General features: G+C 43.2%; 1 protein-coding gene across 1 annotated transcript in view; it reads left to right on the forward strand.

Annotated features, from left to right (window-relative positions):
• Positions 1-12,942, forward strand: part of LOC131095417 (E3 ubiquitin-protein ligase KCMF1-like) — a 48,216-nt gene that overhangs the window by 20,753 nt on the left and 14,521 nt on the right. The window contains exon 4 of the mRNA XM_058043113.1: positions 10,243-10,382. Within this exon, the coding sequence (XP_057899096.1) occupies positions 10,243-10,382 (140 nt within the window). The remainder of the gene's footprint in view (positions 1-10,242; positions 10,383-12,942) is intronic.

Here is a 12,942-nt window from a genome sequence, read left to right on the forward strand (position 1 = left end):
ATCTGAAGGGTGGTGATGGACTGAGAGTTGGTGATGTGAGGGGTGGCAACTGAATTGAGAGTCCAAGGTTTTGTCTTACTGTGATGCATTCGGAACTTGGTTGGGGGGAAGAGGAATGTTTGGAAGTTTTTCATCCTGAGTTTTGTGTGTTTCTTTTATATATTGTAGGTTAATAAAGATTTTTCCCTTCTATTCCTAAGCTGGAGCCTGCTTTGCTTATTCCTGGTCGCATCTCACAGTAGACACCAGGGAGAAGGTATTTTCATGGGGGCACTGGCATTGTGCCAGCGTCAAACCATGACAGACCAGCACTAAGAAGAAACAACATCGAGTTATGGTCATTGATTCCCTCCTGTGTGGAGCAGAAGCACCTGTTCTCAGACCAGACCCTCTTTCCAGAGAAGCTTGCTGCCTCTACGGGCCTGAATTAGGAATGTTGCCACAAGATTGAAGAGCCTAATTCAACCTTTAGACTATTATCCATTCCTGCTTTTTCAACAATGTACAAAGTGTCACCAAAAAAAAAAAAAAAAAAGTAAGGTCAATCAAAAGAGACTTTAGAGCCCAGGGAAGAATCCTAAAAAAGGTCAGGAGCACAGGTAGTGTTTTCCTCAGTCCTTCCAGTAATGGAAGGAGACTTTGGAAGAATCAGGCAAGCCCAGGATATCAATACCTGGCTCCAGGACTGGTGCCTGTACCAAACTTTGGGATTTTAAACCACTGAAGACAATGTATGCTGGGGCCTGATGGGATCCACCTGTCCTGGATGGGACAAATGGGTCTGTGGGCTTAAGCTGATGGGACTAATCAGGAGAACTTTAAACCAGAATCAATGTGGGAAGGTGTTCTGGTTTGAAAGCAAAACCAGTTGATAGCGTTCAGGAACACATAATCACGGAATGATTATATGCAGGTGCTTTTATTGAAGAGCTCTGGGTGTCAGGGGTACAGACCCAAATCTGACTCTGACATGGGTTCAGGGTTAACATGTTTTTAGACCCTTATCATTATATAACTACATATTAATTATTAAACTTATATTCTTCTATTGTATACACTGCTTTCATCCAAGCATGGATTTTTGTAATTTCCATCAAACCCCCAACATCGTTTCTCATTATTCTTGTTACGATTAAGCAATAATTATATCCAATTACCAAACAATCATTGCATCTAACAATCATATCATTTATCATAGTCATTAAATGATTATACAGGTGCAGCCTAACATTTTCCTGGGCCTACCAGGCCTATCCTTCCTTTCTAACTCCCCTGATCATTCCATGATTTTAGAAACATTTTATCCTTATACTATCATTTCCCCCCCTTTGAAAGGATTTTCACTTCACTTCACTTCACTTCACTTCACTTCACTTCACTTCACTTCACTATAATAAGTGTAAATGCTTTCACTTGATGCAGTCCTTTGGCTTCGGAGTTTATACTTAATGTTCATCTTCAAATCTGGGGTTGTTATAAATGTTGTCATGGATGCTGTCACAAACTGGAGGACCTGAATATGATGGATGTAGATTCTTGTCCCGTGTCAGTGCCTTCATTATTTTTTGGTTTCAGGACGTCTTTTTCTGTATTTCTCCTTTTAGATTGCTGTAAACTAACCAAATTACTAAGAACATGATCAGTAAGATTATCAAACTCTCAATGATGGACTTAATCCATGAACTCACATTCCATCCTAACCCTTTGAAGATTTTGTCTAACCAGCTTGTAGTCAAGTTCTTTTGTTCTTCTTGTGCCTCATGCTCTATTCGTTTCAACTGATTGATATCATATTCTACATCTGCAGTTACATTTGGGATGTGGCTGCAGTAATGATCAGTTTGTCCTTTTAAAAATCCACACACTCCATGCTCTTTCAGGAGTAACAAACCTAAGGCCAATCAATTTTGTAAAGTAATTTTTGTGGTGGCTTGTAATTGCACATTTAGGTCTTTAAATCCTCCCCAGGTTACTCTTCCCAGTCTATCTACCTGACCCGTAAGTTTGTACAGCATTTCTCTATTCTGGTAGTTTGCTATAGGACTGAACGAAGACTCTAGGGCCCACCCAGATTTCATTCCACTAGAGGGTTCTTGCCAAGTGTCATCTGAATTTTCATTGTCTAGAACTTCTCATCTTGCTCTTATCTGCAGAAGTTCATGTTTTCCATTGAATGGGGACTTTTTCCAAATTGGACCTAAAGTAGGGAGGCCCAAAGAAATTTCTTTTACTTTCCCATCTACAGGCAGATGTGTTGTCCAGGTACCATCACTTGTTGCCTATACTAATTGTCCTGGACTTCGGATTGTACTTTTACTACATCCCACTAGTATTTTATAATTCACTTTCCCTTGTTTGTGTTTGATCCCTCTGCAGGCACAACCAGTTTGCAAGGCTAGTGCCAGTGGTGACATTTGTTTTATCTCTATGTTATCAGAAGTGCAATCATAAGTTTTATTACATGCCCACAGTTGGTGGGGCCAACTTTGTCTGCCTTCATTCAACTACTAGTGGCAGTGTTCGTTACTGCTGGATCTGTTTCATTCTCAGAGCCTTCCCATTTAATACACCAAGGGGTGTTTGCCATGTATTGGAATCTTTGAAGTATACTCATGGACCACGCACTGTCCCAGGGCTCCATTTGACCTTTCCAATCTTTTTCCTCACACTTCCACACCAGAGTGGTCTCTGTGATATTTTCTCTAATCTTTTTATAGTGTGGCAAGAAACATCCCCAATTTGCAATGTCTTGATCTTTAACCCACCACTCTATGATTTTTCCTACCTTGCCATGACTTCAAATACAGTCCCATTTCCTCAGAGGCCTCATCCACTCCCCTGTTACTTTCCAGGTTTCTCTGACTACTTGCCTTGACTCTGGTACCTGTTTACATGCAATTTTGTTCTTTTGTATTTCAGGTAAATTAGACGTTATGATTCCCCAACTTATTGGGTCTCCCACTGCCTTTGGTATTGGCAGACAGGCAGTTACTCTGCTGGTGTTTTGCATTTTGGCAAAGTCTTTAACTAATCCAGTCATTACATTCTCAGCCCGAATTGCATTAAAAACCTTTATCACCTGTGTTTCTGCCTGTACCTCCCTCTTCATTCTAGAATGAAGAGTGATTAGTTGATCTTTTTGCATTCCACATCCCAAAGATATTAATAACCATAAAGTGAGCATTGGAACAACTACTGATAATATTTGAAACAGTTAAATACATCTGTTCTGCAGCTTTGTTGGTCCTACAGTTTGTGCAGTCCACTGTCCAGGACAGACTTTCTTCACTCGGGTGTAGTGGATCCAGGAGTCTACTCCAGCCACTTTGACTGCTGTGAAAGTGGTCAACAGTACCTGATAGGTCCACTCCACCTCTCTTTTAATGGTTCTTTGTTCCAAGTCTTAATGTACACTTCATCTCCTGGGTATATGTTGTGAACTGGATTCTCGAGAGTCAGCGGCCTATTCCAGACAAGGACGCTCCGAAGCCGAGCTAAAGTTTTCCCGAGAGACAGAACATAATTATATACTTCTTGCTTTTCTGTGACATGTACATTTGGGTTAGGTTCAGGAGATTCATATGGTTTCCCATACAGTATCTCATAAGGGCTTACTGTCATTCCATTCCTAGTTTTTATCGGGATACTCAACAGTGCTATTGGTAAAGCTTGGGGCCACTGCAGTTTGGCTTCTTGGCATATTTTACTGATTTACCTCTTTAATGTCTGATTCATCCTCTCTACCTGTCCACTTGACTGGGGTCTCCATGGTGTGTGGAGGTCCCAAGCTATTCCCAGCAACCTACTTACTTCTCTTACTACTGTGGCTATAAAACGAGGGCCCCTATCTGATGATATCTCTAGGGGAACCCTGAACCTGGGAATGATCTCGTGTAGTAACCACTTAACTGTTTCCTTTGCTTGGTTTGTGCAACAGGGAAGGGCTTCTGGCTATCCAGAAAATGTGTCAACCCCCACTAACAGATATTTGTATCCTCAAGTTCTTGGCAATTCTACAAAATCCACACATTTTCCATTCCAAGAGAGGTTCTCTCCTTCCTTGGCAGACACCTGTCCTTCAAATCAGGAATGTGGAGAAGAGTAACAAGAAGGGATTCTAAAAGTGCATAGGTCAGAAAAAAAAGGCCAAGGAGAATGTACACACTACCCCCCTACCCCCCACCCCCAGTAAATGAGAAGGGAGAACTGGTTGCAATTGATACTTCTTCACCTCAGTCTTCACTGGCAGTCAGTTTTCTCCTGTCTCTCAAGTCCCTAAACCTCTAGGTGGGGGTTGGAGTAGCAAAGGCCCTCCCACTGTAACCAAAGAGCAGGTTTGAGACCACTTGATGAAGCTAAATAGCCACAAGTTCATGGGGCCTGATGAGATGCATTGCAGGGTCACAAGGGAACTAGCGGATGTTCTTGCCAAGCCACTCTCCATCATTTTTGAAAAGTCATGGCAGTCAGGCAAAGTCCCTGGTGACTGGAAAAAGGGAACCATCACTCCTATTTTTAAAGAGGGGAGAAAAGAAGATGCAGAGAACTGCAGACCTGTGAGCCTCACATCTGGGTGTGCCTGGAAAGATCATGGAACGGGAAGTAATGTTAAGGCACATGCAAGGCAAGGAGGGGATCCAAGACAGTAAGCATGGCTTCACTAAGGGCAAACCGTACCTGACCAATCTGGTGACCTTCTATGATGGAGTGACTGCAATGGTTGACAAGGGAAGACCAAGCAATGTCATCTACCTAGAATTCTGTGAGGCCTTTGACACGGTCCTACATGACATCCTCATCTCCCAATTGCAGAGACAGGAATTTGAAGGGAGAACTACTTGGTGGATAGGGAATTGGCTGGCTGGATGCAGCCAGAGAGTTGTGGTCAATGGCTCTATGCCCAGGTGGAGGCTGGTGACAAGTAGTGTCCCTCAGGGCTCTGTCTTGGGACGAGGGCTCTGATATTTTCATCAATGACACAGACAGTGAGATCGAGCGCACCCTCAGCAAGTTTGCAATGACACAAAGCTGAGCGGTGCAGTTGACACAACAGAAGGATGGGATGCCATCCAGGGAGACCTGGACATGAGCCAACGGTGTGCACTCATAGCCCAGAAGGCCAACAACATCCTGTGCTGCATCAAGAGAGGTGTGGCCAGCAGGTTGAGGGAGGGGATTCTCCCTGTCTACTCCGCCCTCGTGAGACCCCACCTGGAGTACTGTGTCCAGGTCTGGGGTCCTCAACACAAGAAAGACGTGGACCTCTTAGAGTGGGTCCAGAGGAGGCCACGAAGATGATCTGAAGGCTGGAGCACCTCTCCTATGAAGACAGGCTGAAAGTGCTGGGATTGTTCAGTATGAAGAAGAGAAGGCTCAGGGGAGACCTCATTGAGGCCTTCTAGTACTTGAAGGGGGCTTCTAAAAAAGAGAGAGAGTGCAACTTTTTACATGGATAGATAGTGATAGGACAAGGGGGAACAGTTTTAAACTGACAGAAGGCAGGTTTAGATTAGATGTTAGGAAGAAATTCTTTACTCAGAGGGTGGTGAGGCACTGGAATAGGTTGCCCAGAGAGGTTGTGGATGCCCCATCCCTGGAAGTGTTCAAGGCCAGGTTGGATGGGGTCTTGAGTAATCTGATCTAGTGACTGACATCCCTGTCCATGGCAGGGGGGTTGGAACTAGATGATCTTTAAGTCACTTCCTGTGGAATCCTCTGAATCCTTCCCCCTCAGGGAAATTCCCAGAGCCTTGCCTTGGAAGAATTTACTATAGAGTTTTCCCCACCTAGGCGGACAGAAAAGACTTCCCCATGGAGTCTTGCACAACACCATGAATCACTCCAGTTCCTTTTCCCATATGTTCCAAATTCTAGTAGTTTCTCCTTTCCCTGTTTCCTCATTGGTTGTGGTATCCCTGGTGGCTGGCCCCATCTTCCCTGTAGGCCAATGGCCTTTGCCCTGCCCTTTGTACCGCCCCTGTGCCCTCCCATACTTAACCTTGTGGAGACCACATGGTCTTGTCTTTTGTCTCTGGTTTCCCTTTGGTGTTCTGCAATAAACCTTTGCTGGAACTGACCATACAAAAGGCCCTTCTGCCTCTCTTTGCTGAGCTAGCCGTGTGTCATAGTTTGACACGGGAGGAATTTAGGGAAGTGATGCAAAAGCTTTGTGTGCAACTGACAGTCTGTTGAACCACTGAGAAGCTGAACGCACCTCTGTGAAAAACACATGTTAAAAGACGAAAGAAACCCGTGAACTTCCTTTTTCTTTCCCAGCCGGCAAGAAGGTAACATGCCCTGGGCCCGCTGGACCCCATCCTGGGCCGGGCCAGGTAGGCTCTGCCACGGGAGGCCAGGGGGTCAGGGGGGCTCCGAGCCCCGTCCTGGCTGGGCCGGGGCCCCAGTCCGGCTGGCCGCGGCTGTTAAGATCTTGCAGTCAGGTCCCCTCCCCCCAGTGCGGCTGAGACGAGAGGCAGCCCTGCAGCTGTGCAGAGTGGCCCTGAGGCTGGAATTGAATGCAGAGAAAACCAAACACCAACCATGAAGCCGATCCTGACACAGCCACAGCTCCCGCCACAAGTTACCCGGTGGGTCAGGTGACCATTTGAAGGGCCCAAGCAACATGTTAACTCTTTCAGTGCTTCAATCCGCCCTCAAGTGAGAGAAAGAAACAATATGCAAACATGTGAAAGAACAACATAAGGACATCATAGTCAGTGAGAAAGAAATTAAGTTGCAGATGGGAGGGATGAGGAGATCCCTTGATTTTGGAGCTGAAATCCTCTTGTAAGCTATGGAGAAAAGACTCTTTTTCCCTATAACGCATGAAACTATGGAGAGATGAAGAGTTCAAATTGATATTGCGCAAAGGCCTCCATGCTAAAGTAAGCAGATGTTAAAGTAGCTGTGATCCCATGAGAAGTCTGAACAGAGAAAGAGAGTAGTCCTGTGCCCCCAGGAAAAGAAGATCTCTGTTCCCAAGGATGAAGATGATTTTAGAGATAGATAATAAAAACTTTTGGCTTTGAACAACTCATCTTTAAAACAATACCCCATAAGTTGACATGGCCCATCAACAAGCTGTGGGAAGGCTTGTAGAAAATGGGAGGGACTTCATGATAACAGGGTTCCCTGGGCAGCTGTTATCGGTAAGGAAATTGCGAACCACGAGAGAACTGTTTTTTTCACTCTTGTGGAGAAGTCTCCATAACATTAACAAAAAGGACTGCTCTCCCTAAGTGAACTGAAGAAAGACTATTTTAGAGGTAGTAAACTGACTAGAAATTTTAGGTTTTGTTTCTTTACATTGTCAGTGAGAAAGAAAAGGTTGTGGGGAGAGGAGAAGTGTTCTGAAGGATTTGTTTTAATTCTTACTACTTTTTTTCTTTTAGTTACTGTTAATAAAATTTTCTTTATACCCTTTTAAAGTTTTGAGCCTGCTTTACCTTTCTCCTAATCCTATCTTCCTATCTCACAACAAGAAGTGAGTACATAGGTGATTGAACAACACTGAAACCCATCACACTCATCAGGCAATTGATTGAGAAATCTCAAAATTAGTGAAACCTCAGATTTTAACAAACCAAAACCACTACATGAAATTAAGAGTTTCTGCCTGGTTTTGAACTGAAACCGCCACACCATGGTGAGTGTGGTGTGTGGACTTGACTGCTTTGCCTGAATGCCTATCCAAGCGGCTTTTCCACAGGAGATGCTTATTGGGGAATAAGTATAGGTAGCAGTATCCACCATCTAAACCCCACGCTGCTGCACCTTCCAACCCAAACCATTCTGGGATTCTGTGGTAATCTGTGCTTGAGACCTTGTTCAGATTCTGGGTTGTGACAGGGCAATGAACCAAATAGACTGATGTCAGGGATAGCTTGGAGATCTAGTGAAATTAATGTGCAATTGTATAATTCTGTCAGAATACTTGCCAGGATCTTTGGGGGGGTGGGCAGGGGGGCTACAGAAGTGGCTTCTGTGACAAGACACCAGAAGCTGCCCCCATGTCAGACAGAGCCAATTCCAGCTGGCTCCAAGACAGACCTGACACTGGCCAAAGCTGAGCCAATCAGCAGTGCTGGTGGTGCCTCTGTGATAAAATATTTAAGAAAGGGTAAAAAGCACTGTGCAGCAGCTGTGAGGGAAGAGTGAGAAAAATGCAAGAGGAACAACCCTGCAAACACCAAGGTCAGTGAAGAAGCAGGGGGATGAGTTACTCCAGGCTCTGGAGCAGATGTTCCCCTGCAGCCTGTAGTGGACCACATCAGAGCAGCCCTGCAGCCTGTGGAGGGCAGGAATTGCAGCCTGTGGAGAAATAGCCTAAGTAGGACCAGGTTTTTCTAGCAGGATGGGTTTTTCTGGCCAATGGGTGACCCATGCTATAGCTGTCTGTTCCTGAAGGACTGTACTCTGTGGAAAAGGACCCATGTTGGAGCAGTTTTGTGAAGGACTGAATCCTGTGTGAGGGACACCCCCCCCACACACACTCTGGAGCAGGGGAAGAGTGTGAGGAAGAATTAGTGGCAGAGATGAAGTGTATGGAACTGACTGCAACCCCTTATTCCCCATCTGCCTGCACTTCTTGTGGGGGAAGGAGGTACAAGAATCATGAGTGAAATTGAGCCTGGGAAGGGTGGAGGGGGAATGTGTTTTTAGTTTTGTCTTTGTTCTTTGCTATCTTACACGATTTTTATTTGCAATAAATTAATTTTGCCCATGTAGGAGTCTATTTTGCCCCTGACAATAACCGGTAAGCAATCTCCGTGTCTTTATCTTGACCCATGAGCTTTTCCATCTTATTTCTTCCCCATGTTCTGTTGAGGAGGGGGAGAGTGAGAGCACTTGGGTGGGCACTTGGTGGCCAGCTACGGTCAACCTGCCACACCTGATCAATTATTTTAGTCCTTAGCAGCCTTGAAATGATGTGAAATACATACTAATGAGAGGTTACTGGAGGAGCTTTAGTCATGGCCTTGAATTTTGAGACTTGGACCAGTATAGGGACTCATGTGAGACTGCAGGAAATTAATAAGAAGCACTAGTGACTTTCAGCTTCGGCTGTGTTTGTGTTTATGAGCCTAGTTGTCTCGCTTCTTCTGTAAGTCAATGCACAATCTAGTATTTCTGAATGAGGAAGGTGAAATTGTGAATGGTAACAGTTGTATTGTTTTTCAGTTCCTAGAGTGATTCTGGGAAAAGATGCTTGCTAGACATAAACTTTAAAATGCTGAATGGGCACAAACATTGGTATGCTATCCCGGCAAAGGGCAGAAAGCATTGCAATAAGTCTATTAAAGAACAGGGATATGCATATCTAGTACTCTACAGAAATTATACTTTTTGACAGAACAGCAAAGAAATTCAGAGCAGATTTCCCAGTTTTGGTGTTTCTGAAAAATAATTGCTGGCAGGGAGCCACAGACTCTGCATACTAAGCTGAGGATGCTTTATGATTTGTATTATGTGGAAGCATATGGTTTTCTCACTGTTCCTGCCATTTTCAAGGAGTTAACTAGACAAATAAGGTAGTACCACTTCCCAGGAGTATCATATTAAGAATTTATGTTACTTCTGTTTAAGTTCCCGTGGTGTAAGTTCATCTTGGGTGCTTATAAGGGTACAAGATCAAAACCCTCCAGCTACCTTTTGCAAAAATGTGAGCTGCTTACATGAAGTTAAGCTTTAAAATGCCAAGTTTGAGGTTTGGATAGATTGACTACATTTTAGCTTGAGTCTTTACTATTAGAAGATGATTCATTTAGCCAGGGATTAGCTCCCCATATTGTTAAACACTGGTTCAGCTATGGCACCAATATCAACATATGAAGTGCTGGTGTCACCGAGTCATTTTGAATTACAGTATTTAACATAGATTTGCTGTGAGAGCACAATGCATCTACAGTGATTTTACCTGTAATGCAAGCTCACCTATGGTAAAAACAAGGATGGGGAGAAAAATGATGGTTCAGACTTAGTTTTCTAACATTCAGGAAGAGCCATGTTGTTTGTTAGTGTAAAAATCATGTAGTCTGTTTATTTTTTTGGAAGTTGAGTCATTGAACAGCTTTATAGTATTGGCATTTACACTTTGTGCAGAAGGAAAATGTTTATTTTGATTAATTAGTTAATGAAATTGCCAGTGATTACATGTACGCAAGTGTATATATACAGAAGTTATTTAAATAATGAGCTATCCTGCTTGAAAAGAGCCATTCCTAAAATATCATCTTTTTCCAGATTTGTATTATGGTGGAGAAGCTTTCTCTGTAGAGCAGCCACAGTCCTTTACTTGTCCTTATTGTGGAAAGATGGGTTATACAGAAACATCTCTTCAGGAACATGTTGCTTCGGAACATGCAGAAACATCAACAGAGGTGGTAAGCCGCTTCAGCGTTGTTTTGAAATTACAGTGAAAGTATATGAAAATATCCAGAAAATAAGGTGGTTTTTTTCTTGAAGTACGTGGTAATTTGAATGCTGACCAGGAAGGTATGTAGCATACATACACGCTATGCTGGTGTTTTCCCTATAGACTCCTTGAGCTATTAACAGTGCCTACATCATCACCTTTACCTCTCTCTAGAATTTCTCACAACACTCCCTCATCAGTCTGTCAGTTTTGCAGCCGAGTCCCTGCGTCCTTGCTGTGCAGGCCACTAAATCCCGATGTTACAGAAAAGGCTAAACCTTTGTAAAAATAAAAACTTTTTAAAATATTGATATATTGATTTTCAGTATATTGGGGGTTTTTAATAAAGTGGCTCCTGCTGTTTCCCTCAACCCTTCCACTTGATTTTTTCTGATGATTTCAACAGTGGCCATTGATGCAGAGCAATTACATACCATATAAATAGCCTACTGCAACAGTATTTTGCTTTTGTTTTTGTCAGTAAGCATTCTCCTCAAGTCTTCTCAAGTCTACATCTAGATGTTACTGTTGCTTGTGCCAGAAGGTCTGAAATTTTTCTGAAATGCAAGGTGACTTCTTTGCTATTGAAACAATAAAATAATAAATAACTTGGATTTTGATACTCTTAGAAATAGTTTGTTCTCAACCCTCATTACAGTGTTGAGAAACTACATGCTTGCACTGCTTTTTGTTCAGACAATTTTCTTTTTAGGAAAGTTCGTAGCCTTGTTTTTAGATTTCCCTTTATGGTGCAGGTGTATGTTTTGTATTTATTTCTAACACCCACTTCACTAATTCAACAGTTATGTGTGTTATCAATCCTAAGTTAAATTCTTGACCAAGAAATTTGGGCATCTTTCCAGCAGTAGGGAATATATTCATATTTGTGTGTGAATACTGTTTATGCCTGAGGAATGTATGATTACAGAAGGACATTCAGGGAACTGTTGTCTAGTTATTTTTGTTGTAGATCCCTATAGATATGTGCATGCTTGAAGAAATTTTTTTTGAGAACTTATATGGGAGAAGGACAATCTCTCCCCTTAGCACCTGCTAAGGGCCTTATATCAAGGAGTAGTGGAAGACTTAAAACTGGTGTAAGACCCCCCCCAAAAACTCTCTTGACAAGCCTCTTAAAAGGGCTTACGGTTTTTCATGTACTCTGAGTTAGATGCACAGGAGAAATACCATCAAGATATTCTCAAGAGGTCAAAACAACAACAACAACAACAAAAAACGTTACTGGCAACTTCACAAAATCAGGGAACTTTGGTAAAAGTTTAGAGCAGCATTCAATCAACATAAAGCATTTCACAAAGCATTAACTTCAGTCCATTCAACTTAGCAAACTCCAAGCCCATTTGATTTTAAGTTAGTCAAAATTCCAAGAAGAGGGAATTAGGAGAAAGAGAAAGAGAATAAATATAGAAAAGAACAAACATAGCTGATACTCCTGGTTCCAGCAGTGTTTAGCTGATAGAAATTCCAAGACGAGGTAGGGTCAAGATGTGTGCTCTCCTCATGCTTTGGTTTAAGTACCCTTTGGCTTTCCTGGGCCCTTCCCTCAGGTGGGACTTCTGGTCATCTGGCCACTCTGGGGCTAGATTGAGGCTCCAGGGATGAGATGTGGAGCATTGCCTCCAGTGTGCTAGTGATTGGCAGCCATTGTGGGGCTGGGATACAGGCCCAGGGAGAGTGGGGTGTGCGGGACAGTGCATCGCCTCACCAAAGGCAAGGCCCGACCTGTTCCTTCCCCTCACACACGCACCCAAAATGTTTTGAGCCAGCAATGTCCTCCAGTCTCTCACAACTGGTCAGCCTGTTCTGAGACTCAAGTGTCTTGGTCTTCCCTAAAAACATATGAATTACTGGTCTATATATTTTTCATTTTTAGATTTAAAACTGGAGTAATTATTATTTCTCCATCAAGTGATTAAGGATAATGGTCAGAAATGCAGGACATATTCAGATGGATGATAGTTACTGTTGATATTGGGTTTCAAAAGCAGCATTCAGGCAGAGGGTTTTTTTTGAGGGTTGCAGGTCTGAAAATGGTAAGAAATGCAATCAGATATCACCTTTGAATCAAGTTTCAGAATGAAGACATCACTTTTCTGCTACTCAGTCACATTTAGCAGATTCATTTTGTATTTAGTAAGGCAGCAACTAGACTGACGTGAAAGGTCCAAAGTGGGGTGGGTCAACCTTGGCTGGCTGCCAGATGCCCATCAAGTTCTTCTCTCTCACCTCCCTCCCCAGCAACAGGATGGGTAGAAAATATGGCAAAATGATAATTGGTCAGGATAAAGAGGGGCATTACTCAGGTCCTCAACATTTCCTGCAGCTTTCTTCAGAGCACATCCACCTGATCTGATGTGAGATCCTTCAAGGGCTGAAGGGGGACAACCTGTGTCACCATGGTCTTCTCCACTGGCTGCAGGGGAATCTCTACTGCCTATAGCACCTCTTCCCCCTCCTTCTCTACTGACCTTGGTGTCTGGGGGGTTATTTTTCTCATATTTCCTCAC

Source organism: Melospiza georgiana, chromosome W (assembly GCF_028018845.1).
Source record: "Melospiza georgiana isolate bMelGeo1 chromosome W, bMelGeo1.pri, whole genome shotgun sequence".
Classification (NCBI taxonomy): Eukaryota; Metazoa; Chordata; class Aves; order Passeriformes; family Passerellidae; genus Melospiza; species Melospiza georgiana.